At 42.6% G+C, this 12,601-nt stretch overlaps 1 protein-coding gene across 1 annotated transcript in view; it reads right to left on the bottom strand.

The window, feature by feature from the left end:
- Positions 1-12,601, bottom strand: part of EXD2 (exonuclease 3'-5' domain containing 2) — a 38,979-nt gene that overhangs the window by 11,780 nt on the left and 14,598 nt on the right. The window contains exon 3 of the mRNA XM_008049009.1: positions 9,481-9,607. Coding sequence (XP_008047200.1) covers positions 9,481-9,607 — 127 coding nt within the window. The remainder of the gene's footprint in view (positions 1-9,480; positions 9,608-12,601) is intronic.

Genomic DNA, 12,601 nt, shown 5'->3' with positions numbered 1-12,601 from the left:
AAAATCAGCCAGGCATGGTAGTGCATGCCTGTAGTTCCAGCTACTTGGAAGGTTGAGGCGGAAGGATCGCCGGAGCCCAGCAGGTCGAGGCTGCGGTGGCCGGGAGTGGCCACTGCACTCCAGTCTGGGCGACAGAGTGAGACTCCAACTGAAAAAAAAAAAAAAAAAAAGAGAAAGGAACCAAGGCACAAAGAAGGAACTTAAGGTCACAGCAAATCAGAAATTGCCACAGAAAAACTCAGACAGTCTGATTCCTAGAACGCTCTTGCAGGATCATGTTAACCTCAAGGCACTAATTGTTGCTAAATTTTTCTGCTAACATCACTTTTGGGAGGATAAATGAGGGGTAACTGACATGGAAAACAAGAGAAGGCTAAAGCCTAGGCCTCTAAGCATGGAGCCACAAAGGTCAAGAAGTAGGAGAAATGAGGGCAGCAGGTATCTGTGAGAGCAAGAGTGAAATGGAGGGGTGGGTGGGGGCAAGGGGATGACTCCATAAAGAATACCAGTCATCAGGAAGATGGTGGCTGAGCCAGTTGGACTATGAGACCCCCGTGTGAGCGAGTGAGTGTATGGAAAATTTTGTGTACGTGCTGGTGAGCGAGTGGGCATGTGAGTGGCTGACTGAGTGAGGGCTAGGGAGCTAGCGGCCAGGGCTTTCCTGGTACAACAGCTGGTGCCACAGCTAGCTGGGCTTGGACTCTAGCAACTATCAGGACGCAGAAGCCAAACACCATTTTCTTTTTCTTTCTTTTTTTTTTAAATCAACAAACCCTCCCTGGAAAGAAAATGCTGAGAGAGACTGCACATGTACGTGGGGGCTCATTTGTGAGTAGGTGGCCAGGCCCCTGGTGAAACAGCTGGTGCTGCAGCTTCTCTGCTTCATCCCTGGCTCTTTCCAGGTCGCACAAGCCAAGCACCATTATTTTCTAAAACGAACAATAGTTTTTCTGCTTTTGAAAAAGCGGTGAGGAGAAACCATTGCCCCAGGCTCTCCCACACCACTGCAGCAGGAGAGAGACTGCCAGCTCCTGGCTTTGCCTCACCACTTCAGCTGCAGAGGGAGCCCAGAGGCAAAGTACCAAGAAAGAGGACAAGAAAGGCGCCCAATCACCATCCTGAAGGAGGGGCAGGAAAGTGCTCCAACTTGCTCACCACGGAGCAACAGACCCGATCTCTGTGACTGGTGGATCAACTACTCAGGGATTGATCATGACTCAGAGGGAATATCCTGAAAGCACAAACTTCGGGGGGACCTGAGGAGTACTGAGACCCAGGCACCCCACCCCATACCCTGATCCAGCCGTGGGACAAAGGGTGTGGCCAGAAAAGGATAAGGAAAAAAAGTCCTACATTCAAAAAAGGATGATCTCCAAAGAGATCAGTGAACAAATCCAGAGCTGGGATCAGGGGAGAACAGAGGACTAAGCAAACATCAGAAGAGAAAGCCTCTCCCACTGACACTGAATAACAGAACTAAAGAGAAAAACAAGAGATCTGTCACAAATGAGGAAAAATCAAAGGAAGACCTCAGGCAATTTCAAGTATACCAAAGACAAAACTGAAAAATCAGACCTTGGTGCTCGAACAATGCAAGTCACCAAGGACTGGCCCCAGAATACGACTGATTAGGGAATGGATGGAAAGAGTGAATAGGACTCAAGAAAGACAAGATGCAACACTGAAAGAACTTGTAACAGAGATTTTGGCAATAAAAAATTTCATCCAGGAAATAAATAACAAGATGAAAAGCATGGAAAGCAGAATTAATCCAGCTGAAGAAAGAATTTCAGAACTTGAAGACCAGAACATGGAATTAATCCAATCTGTAAAAAACACAGAAAGAAGACTCAGAAAGAAAGAACAAAGTCTAAAAGAGATGTGTGATTATATCAAGAGGCCGACCCTATGCCTGATTGGTATTCCAGAAGAAGAAAGGGAAATGGAGAATGACTTGGAACAAGTATTCCAGGGGGTAATCCAAGAAAACTTTCCCCATCTCACCAGAGATGTGACCAGCCAAGCACAAGAGATACAGAGAACCTCCACAAGACATCAAATGAGAAGATCAATCCCTAGACACATAGTAATTTGCCTACACAAAGTAGGCACAAAAGAAAAAATCCTAAAGGTAGTAAGAGAGAAAGGTCAGACTACCCACTGGGGAAAATCAATCAGAATAGCAGCAGATCTACAAGCAAGAAGGGACTGGAGCCCTACATTCAAAGTCCTCAAAGATAAATAATTTCTTTTTTTTTTTTTAGTTGGAGTCTCACTCTGTCGCCCAGAATGGAGTGCAGTAGCCGCTTCCGGCCACCGCAGCCTCAACCTGCTGGGCTCCGGCGATACTTCCGCCTCAGCCTTCCAAGTAGCTGGAACTACAGGCGTGCGCTACCACGCCTGGCTAATTTTTTGATTTATTGTAGAGATGAAGTCTCACCAAGTTGCCTGGGTGGGTCTCGAACTCGCGGGCTCAGGCTATCCACTCACCTCAGCCTCCCAAGGCGCGGGATTACAGGCTGAGCCACCGAGCCCGGCAAGATAAATAACTTCAACCAAGTATTTCCTATCCAGCCAAGCTCAGCTTCATCTGTGATGGAGAATTAAAATCCTTCCCAGACATCCAATCCCTAAGAGATTATGCAGCTTCCAGACCAGCTCTACAGGAGACACTTAAAAAGGTATTAAGCACAAAAGAAAGAAAAACAAGAATGACCATACACTTCCCAAGAGAACAGCAGAGCACAGAATCAAAAGAGAATACAGTACAACAGGAAATGAAAACACACACATATATCAACACCAAAGCCAAAAGAAAACAAGCAAACAAAGAAAAAATTTTATAAGAACCTCATGAGAAGGATAAACAATCACATTTCAACAATCAGCCTGAATGTGAATGACAAACTGGATAAGAAACCATGACCCAATTATTTGCTGCACCCAGGAGATTCATCTCACTACAAGGGACACACAGACTCAAAAGTTAAAGGATGGAAAATGAGTTTCCAGGCAAATGGATTACAAAAGAAGGCAGGAGTTATGATCTAAATATCAGACAAAACAACATTTAAGCCATCAAAAACTTTTTAAAAAATGCAAAAGAACACTACATGATGATAAAAGGTTCAATCCATCAACAAGAAATATCCATCCTAAACATATATGCACCCAACATAGGAGCACCAGCATTTATAAAGCAACCACTAAGCAAACTTAAAAAAGATATTGACTCTAACACTATTATACCAGGGGACTTGAATACCCCACTAACAGCCCTAGATAGATCATTGAAGGCAAAAAATCAACAAGGAGATCCAGAACCTAAACTTGACACTCGATCAAATGAACTTAATAGATACCTACAGACTATTCCACCCAACAACCACAGAATATACATTCTACTCATCACCACATGGAATATACTCTAAGATTGATCACATCCTTGGCCATAAATCAAGCATAAACAAATTCCATAAGGTTGAAATCTTGCCATGCACATTCTCAGACCACAGTGGAATAAAAATAAATATCAACACCAACAAAATTTCCCCAAACCCCACAAAGACATGGACACTAAATAGCATGATGCTGAACAATTACTGGGTCAACAATGAAACCAAAGCAGAAATGAAAAGATTCCTGGAAACAAATGAAAATGAAGAAACATCTTACCAAAACTCTGGGATGCCAGGAAAGCAGTTCTAAGAGGGGAACTTATATCTCTATGAGCACACATCAAGAAAATGGAAAGATCACAAGTGGGGAGCCTAACAAATTACCTAAGGAAGCTGGAAAGAGAAGATCACCAAAACCCCAACTTTAGTAGAAGAATCCAAATCACCAAAATAAGAACCCAAATACAGGACATAGAAGACAAAAATATCATAGAAAACATCAACAAAACAAAAAGCTGGTTCTTTGAAAGATTTAACAAGATTGGTGAGAATGACCAGAATGACCAAGAAAAAAAGAGAAAAGGTTCAAATAAACACAATCAGAAATACATAAGATCAAATCACAACTGACCCCCAAAGAAATACAAAAGATTATCAGAGATTGCTACGTACTCCTGTATGGAAACAAATTTGATAACCTAAATGAAATGGAGGACTTTTTGACATCACACAACCTCCCCAGGTTGAAACAAGAAGACATTGAGACACTAACTAGACCAATAACAACCCAGGAAATTTTGACTCTGTCAGACGAAAACTACCTACAAAAAAAAGCCCTGGACTGGATGGCTTTCCAGCAGAGTTCTACAAAATGTACAAGAAGGAGCTGATACCAATTCTATTGAAAGTGTGCCAGACAATTGAAAAAGATGGAATTCTCCCCAAATCATTTTAGGAAGCTAATATCACACTGATATCCAAACCAGGTAAAGATCCAACAAAAAAAGAGAACTATAGGCCAATATCCTTTATGAACATAGATGCAAAAATCCTCAACAAGATTCTAGCAAATCAGATCCAAAAACACATCTCAAAAATCATCCACCATGACCAGGTTAGGCTTCATCCCCAGGATGCAGGGCTGGTTCAACATTCGCAAGACCATAAATGTAATTAAATACATCAACAGATGTAAAAACAAGAACCACATGATTATCTCATTAGATGCAGAAAAAGCTTTTGATAAAATCCAGCATCCCTTCTTGATAAAAACCCTCAAACACCTAGGTATAGAAGGAACATACCTCAAAATAGTAAGTGCCATCTACAATAAACCCACAGTTAACATATTGCTAAATGGACAGAAACTGGAAACATTTTCCCTGAAAATTGGAACAAGACAAGGCTGCCCATTCTCACCCCTCTTGTTCAACACTGTGTTGAAAGTCCTAGCTCGGGCAATTAGACAAGAGAAGGAAATCAGGAGTATCCAAATAGTAAAAGAGTAAGTCAGCCAGGCTCGGTGGCTCAGCCTGCAATCCCGTGTCTTGGGAGGCTGAGTGAGAGGATCGCCTGAGCCCATGGGTTCAAGACCCGCTTGGGCAACTTGGTGAGACCTCATCTCTACAATAAAACAAAAAATCAGCCGGTTGTGGCAGCACGCACCTGTAGTTCCAGCTACTTGGAAGGCTGAGGCGAAAGGATCGCTGGAGCCCAGCGGGTCGAGGCTACGGGGGCCAGGAGCAGCCACTGCACTCCAGTCTGGGCGACGGAGTGAGACTCCAACTCAAAAAAAAAAAAAGTGTAAGTCAAGTTATCCCTCTTTGCTGATGATATGATCCTATATCTTGAAAATCCAAGAGAATCTGTCAAAAACCTGCTTGCACTGATAAAGGCCTTTGGCAAAGTCTCAGGGTGCAAAATAAACGTGCAAAAGACAGTTGCATTCCTATACACCAACAACAAGCAGGCAGAGACCCAAATTAAAAGCACAATCTCATTCACAATAGCTACAAAAAAAAAGAAATACCTCGGCATCTTCCTATCCAGAGAAGTGAAAGATCTTTACAATGAGAACTACAAAACACTGTCCAAAGAAATCCAAGAAGACACAAACAAATGGAAAAATATTCCATGTTCATGGATAGGAAGAATCAACATTGTTAAGATGTCCATCCTACCAAAGGCAATCTACAGATTCAATACAATACCCAGTAAGTTACCAACATTATTCTTCTCAGACCTGGAAATGACAAGACAGAAATTCATATGGAAACATAAACGACCATGAATAGCCAATACAATCCTTAAAAAAGAAACAAAGCAGGAGGTATCACACTTCCAGACTTCAAACTTTACTATAAGGCTACAGTAATCAAAATAGCCTGGTATTGGTACAAGAAAAGGCACAAAGACCAATGGAACAGGATAGATTCCAGAAGCAAAGCCTCAATTCCTCAACCAACTCATCTTTGACAAAGCCTCCAACAACAACCACTGGGGAAAGGAGAACCTGTTCACTAAATGGTCCTGGGAAAACTGGCTGACTACATGCAGAAGATTGAAACAGGACCCCTATCTATCTCCATACACAAAAATTAACTCTAAATGGATCAAAGACCTAAACATAAAACCTCAAATTATAAGAATCTTAGAAAATGCAGGAGACACCCTTATGGAAATGGGAAAAGGCAACCAATTCCTGTTCAGAACCCTAAATGCCCATACCTTAAGAAATAAGATAGACAAGTGGGACCTCATCAAACTAATGAACATCTGCAAAGCAAAAGAAACCATCAAGAAAGCAAGGAAACAGCCCACAGAATAGGAAAAAATATTTGCCAACTGTATATCTGACAAAGGATCTACAAGGAACTCAAATGCACCAAAAGGAAAAAAACAGCCCCAATAAAAAGTGGGCAAAAAACATGAATAGACACTTCTCAAAAGAGGATATACAGGCAGCCAACAGACACATAAAAAAGTGCTCAGTCTCACTCATCATCAGAGAAATGCAAATCAAAACCACACTGAGATACCACCTAACCCCAGTAAGAACGGCCATCATTAATAAAACAAACAACAACAGATGCTAGTGAGGATACAGAGAAAAAGGAATGCTTCTACACTGCTGGTGGGAATGCAAACTAGTGCAATCTCCTTGGGAAACGGTGTGGTGATTTCTGAAAGAACTAGAAATTGACCTTCCATTTGATCCAGCAATTCCCCTATTGGGAATATACCCGGAGGAACTGAAATCATTCTAAAAAAAAAGATACCTGCACACATGTTTGTTGCAGCTCTATTCACAATAGCAAAAACATGGAATCAATCATGTTGACCATCGAAGCTGGACTGGATTAAAAAAATGTGTTACATATACAAAACGGAATTTTATACAGCCATAAAAAAGGACAAACATTTGGACTTCGCAGCAACTTGGATGGAGTCAGAGTCGATCATACTCAGTGATCTATCATAGAAAAAAAGAACAGAGTACCATATGTTCTCACTCATAAGAGGACCCTGAACAATTATAATACTATAAGAAAGAGATTATTACTAAATAATATACCACATTTTATTTATCTATCCATCAGTTGATGGATTCACTCAGCTTTTTAATGTCTCCTTAAATATGAACAGATCTAAACATCTGATAGAACCCTGAAAATGAAAAGCACAAAGACCAAAACAAACATTTCAAAAAAGTAACCTTAAATATGAACAGATCTAAACACCTGATAGAACCTTGAAAATGAAAAGCACAAAGACCAAAACAAACATTTCAAAAAAGGAACTCAGAGAGAAAAGAGGCAACGTAGGAAGTAAAAGAAACTTCAGAAATCTTTAGTTACCTAAGACAAAAGATGATACTATATCTATTAAACAAAAAAGGAAAGCTATTTTAAAAGTAAATATTCAGGCCAGGAGCAGTGGCTCAAGCCTGTAATCCCAGCACTTTGGGAGGTCAAGGTGAGAGGATTGCCTGAGCCCAGGGGTTCGAGATCAGCCTGGACAACTTGGTGAGACCTCATCTCTACAATATAGCAAAAAAATTAGCCAGGCATCGTAGCGCACGGCTATAGTTCCAGCTACTTGGAAGGCTGAGGCGGAAGGATCGCCTAAGCCCAGCAGGTTGATGCTGGGGTGGCTGTGAGCATGCCACTGCACTCCAGCCTGGGCAAGAGATTGAGACTCTGACTTAAAAAAAATAAAAATTGGCCAGGCTGTAATCCCAGCACTTTGGGAGGCCAGGGCGAGTGAACTGCCTGAGCCAGTGGGTTCAAGACCCACCTGGGCAACCTGGCGAGACCTCGTCTCTACGATGCATCAAAAATTAGCTGGGCATGGTAGCGCACGCCTGTAGTTCTGGCTACCTGGAAGGCTGAGGCGGAAAGATCGCCGTTCCCAGCAGGTCAAGGCTGCGGCGACCGGGAACATGCCACCGCACTCCAGTCTGGGTGACAGAGTAAGACTCCAACTCAAAAAATAAATAAATTAAATAAATAAATAACAATTTTAAAAAGTAAAAGTGAATATTCAAAGAAGACTAGACCAAGAAGCTCTTACAACTGAAAAATATGATAGAAATAACTAAAAATCCAATAGAAAAACGGGAATATAAACTTCAGGAAATTTCCTAAAAGGTAAAAACAGAGATGGAAAATAGGAGAGAAAATATTTTTCTAAGAAAACTAGAGGATTGATTCAAGGGGTCCAACATAAAAAAAAAAATCAGTTCTAGAATCAAAGAAACAATTACACAATAATTTCCTGAATTGAAAGACATGAAGTTTCCACATTGAAAGAGTCCACTGAATTCTAATATAATGAATGAAAAATGGCCAACACACATCTGTCATCATCAATTTCCAAAAGCTAAGGATAAAGATAAGATTTTCCAGAAAAAAACAGGTCATGCACTTAACATCAACCCTGGAAGCCAGAAGACAAGTAGCACTCACTGCCTTCAAAGTTCTGGAGAAAAAGGATTCCAGTCTAAAATTCTGTAGTCAGCCAACCCACAAGCCAAGAAGCTTCCAGTCAAACAGGGTGTCATAAACTAATTTCCTGGCTCCCTTGCTCAGGAAGTCATCATGAATGAACTCCACAGACAAGAAGGGACAGGAGGCGCGAAGACAACAGAGGCTTTGCCACAGACCCAGATGAGGGGACAGTGGCTTGTGGCAGCTGCAAATTCCAGGAGGTGAGCTGGGCAGCAGGCCTCATACAAGCAGTCCTGAGAGGGCAGGGTGTCAGAGGGCCAGGAGGGGACTTCCAGGAAAAAGGAAACCAGAAGTCACCAACGGGTGTCTGTCCAGACAAGAGGAGACCTACAGCTTTGGGGGGAGGGTGTGGGACTGAACCAGTAAGCAGCATACAGAACACTCAGCAACCAAAAATACCAACCATCAGTCCCAGGAAAACAAGAAGCAGTACAGGAAGAGAACATTGCTGCAGTTTACTGTGAGGCTCAGCTGTAAATAACATCAGTACAAACACTGGACAGCAACCTAATGAAAAATGACGACTTGGCTGAGTTGGGAGGACGAGGAAGAAAACAAGTTATTTGTCTGGGGGCGGGGAGCTGCCAGAGCTCTGAGCCACATCGTCCACAGGAAGAAGCCAGAGAGAATATGCACAAATAGGAAAGAAAAAGGCGGGCATATGAACTAGAAATCTAAGGATAATTGCCAGAAAGACCTAAGAGCAGCTACCTCAGGGAAGGAAGGAGCAGGAGGAGGCAAGGTCATGAAGTGAGCTACTAACTGTTTCTTAGAACAAGTCTTTTCTATTGTTTTTTTTAATTATGCACTTGTATTCAAGGGGAGAAACTACATTTACATTTGCTGAAATGTCTAGTATATAGTAAATACTCAAAAAATAAATGAACTCTTTCTCTCTCATGTAGGCGGCATATACATTATGGTAGAGCAGTTACCTGAGTATCACCAGCCAATGAGTCTACTTAAGGCATCCCCACCCATACTTTTTATCGTACATGAGGATGACAATTTTAAAACCAATTATACTTCAGGAGCAAGAACCTTCTGTCTTCAACTATTCTGCTAAGAAGTACCTGGTCCTCTGAAAGGGTCTCGGCATCCCAGTTGCTACAGCGAAGGAGAAGGGACTTGTCAAGGGGAAAGTTCAGAATGGTTTCCGCAAGCGATTTCAGGCTAAGCCCATTACAGAGCAAATTGTTTCTATAAGAAATAAATGAGATCGTGCATCAAAATGGGCAAAGAACATGAACACTAAAATTTTTAAAAGATGTATAAATGGAAAATAAACAGATGACAGGTAATCTCACTAGATATCAAAGAAAATGATCATTGTTATCTATCATATTGCAAAGATTTTTCTAAATAACTATAGTATCAGCCAAGCACAGTGGCTCATGCCTGTAGTCCTAGCACTTTGGGAGGCAGAGGCAAGAGGACTGCCTGAGTCCAGGGGTTTGAGATCAGCCTGGGCAACTTGATGAGACCTTGTCTCTATAATAAAGATCAAAAAATTGGCTGGGTATGTTAGAGCACACCTGTGGTTCCAGCTACTTGAAAGGCTGAGACAGAAGGATCACCTGAGCCCAGCAGGTCAAGGCTGGGGTGGCTGTGAGCGGAGCGTGCCACTGCACTCCAGTCTGGATGGCAAAATGAGATTCCTACTCAAAAAATTTTTAAAACCTGTATTATCAGTGGAGCATAAAGAATTAGGCAGTCTCATGTAAAACTTGTGAACTGTACATTTTATAACCTTTGTCAAAAACAACTTAATAATTAATAAGTAGCTATTAAAAATTTGAACACAGGCCAGGCACAGTGGCTCATGCCCATAATTCCAGCACTTTGGAAAGCAGAGGCAGGAGGATTATCTATGAGCCCAGAAGGTCAAGGCTGCACTCCAGACTGGGCTATAGAGAGAGAGAGTCTGACTCAAAATAAATTTTAAGAATATGAAAATTCTGTGATCCAGCAATGCCCCTTCTAGGAATTTCCCTCCAGGACAAATAAACACTATGGTGTCTTTACTATGTGTGCAGCACTATGCACAGTAGGAAAGAACTATAAACAACCTAGTAGCCACCCATAGTGTTCATGTGTGACTTCTCAAATATGACAAACGAGGAAACTATTTTCACAGGGGAAGTAAAAGTACAATGAAACCAGTCATCGTAACAACCTATTCTTTCTATTCTTCCAACCCTTACTGATTAAAATCAACACAGGGTGGTAAAAAATTAATTGTCCATGGATTGGAGACTCTAACCCAGAGATAAATGTGACACTAAGAACACATGGGTCAGCCAGGCTCGGTGGCTCAGCCTGTAATTCTGCGCTTTGGGAGGCTGAGGTGAGTGGATTGCCTGAGCCTGCAGGTTCGAGACCCGCCTGGGCAACTTGGCGAGACCTCATCTCTACAATAAATCAAAAATTAGCAGGGCGTGGTAGCGTGCGCCTGTAGTTCCAGCTACTTGGAAGGTTGCGGCGGAAGGATTGCCGGAACCCAGTAGGTCGAGGCTGCAGTGGCCAGAAGCGGCCACTGCACTCCAGTCTGGGTGACAGAGTGAAACTTCAACTAAAAAAAAAAAGGAAGAACACACAGGTCTGTAGATGCAGAGTGACCCGTTGGCACCAAGTGAGGTCTAGCAGGTGCAGAGCAGGAGGCGTGGAGGGAAGGCTCTGTGGGTGTTGCAACATGCAGTAACCATCAGAGACTGCAGGAAGCACAAGCATGACAACGATGAAGAAAAGGAAGACTTCTCTGCAAAACAAGCTGTAAAACTGATGGGCATCATCACCCCAAAAGGCTGCACAGACTCAAAACACAAAAGGCCTAGGCACACTTAAATAAAACCATAAGGCCTTGGTTCAAATAATGGAAATTAAGGATTTGAGGGAGACATAAAACTTTCTTTTGTTCCATTAAAAAATTGCAAAATAAATGAATGCTTGTTATTAAAAATTCAGACAACAGAGAAATACAGTAGGTGAGAAGGAGAAGTCCTCCCCCCACAAAGCCACCCCTGGAACAGGTGGCCCCTCCAGACTTCTGTGTGCACACACAGGTGGTCAGATGAAGGAGATGTTGTTTTTGGCATCTGTTTTGTTTCTTGTTTTGCAACTTGCTCTGTTCACTTAATGTACCATGGCCATCCTTCCATAAGAATAAGTGCAGCCGGACTCGGTGGCTCAGCCTGTAATCCCGCGCCTTTGGGAGGCTGAGGTGAGTGGATTGCCTGAGCCCGCGGGTTCGAGACCCGCCTGGGCAGCGGGATGTCATCTCTACAATAAATCAAAAAATCAGCCGGGCGTGGTAGCGCATGCCTGTAATTCTGGCTACTTGGAAGACTGAGGTGGAAGGATCGCCGGAGCCCAGCAGGTGGAGGCTGCGGTGGCCGGGAGCAGCCACTGCACTCCAGTCTGGGTGACAGAGTGAGACTCCAACTCAAGAAAAGAAAAGAAAAAAAAAAGAATAAGTGCAAATGTCATTAGTTCATTCTTTTCAACAGTTAATGTAGTTTTCCAAACACGGGTGATCCATATTTCTTGAAACCAGTACTCCTACTGGACAGGGCACTAGTCTTTTTATAAAATGTCATATTTAAGAGATGGGCATGGTGGCTCTGCCTATAACCCCAGGACTTTGGGAGGACAAGGCAGGAGGACCACTTGAGCCCAGGAGTTCAAGACCAGCCTGGGCAACATTGTGAGATGCCCCACCCATCTCTACAGAAACTAAAAATTAGCTGGGCTTGGTGGTGTATACCTGTAGTCCCAGCTACTCAGGAGGCGTAGGCAGGAGGACAGCTTGAGCCCAGGAGTTCAAGGCTGCAGTGAGCTATGATCACATCACTGCACTCCAGCCTGGGTGACAGAGTGAGATCCTGTCACAAAAGTAAAAAGGCATATTTGGGAAAGTTTCACATCTCTTGAGGATAAATTAAAAACAAAATGCCACATTTGCCACTTCAAAGTTTCAACTGAGAAAGGTTCCAAAATCATGTACAACAACTTCCAGAGTAAGTCAACTTAGTATAGCATATAAAAAATCTAAAGATATCCGAATGTTGAGGCAGAGGAATCACCTAGGCCCAGCAGGTCAAGGTTGCAATGAGCCAGGATCATGGCACTGTCCTCCAGCCTGGGCAACAGAGTGAGATCCTGTCTCAATGAAAATAATAATTTTTTTTTTTTTTT

The sequence above is a fragment of the Carlito syrichta genome, unplaced genomic scaffold (assembly GCF_000164805.1).
Source record: "Carlito syrichta isolate Samal-C Ts95f unplaced genomic scaffold, Tarsius_syrichta-2.0.1 Scaffold130433, whole genome shotgun sequence".
Taxonomy (NCBI): Eukaryota; Metazoa; Chordata; class Mammalia; order Primates; family Tarsiidae; genus Carlito; species Carlito syrichta.
This window is presented reverse-complemented; position numbering and strand designations above follow the sequence as displayed.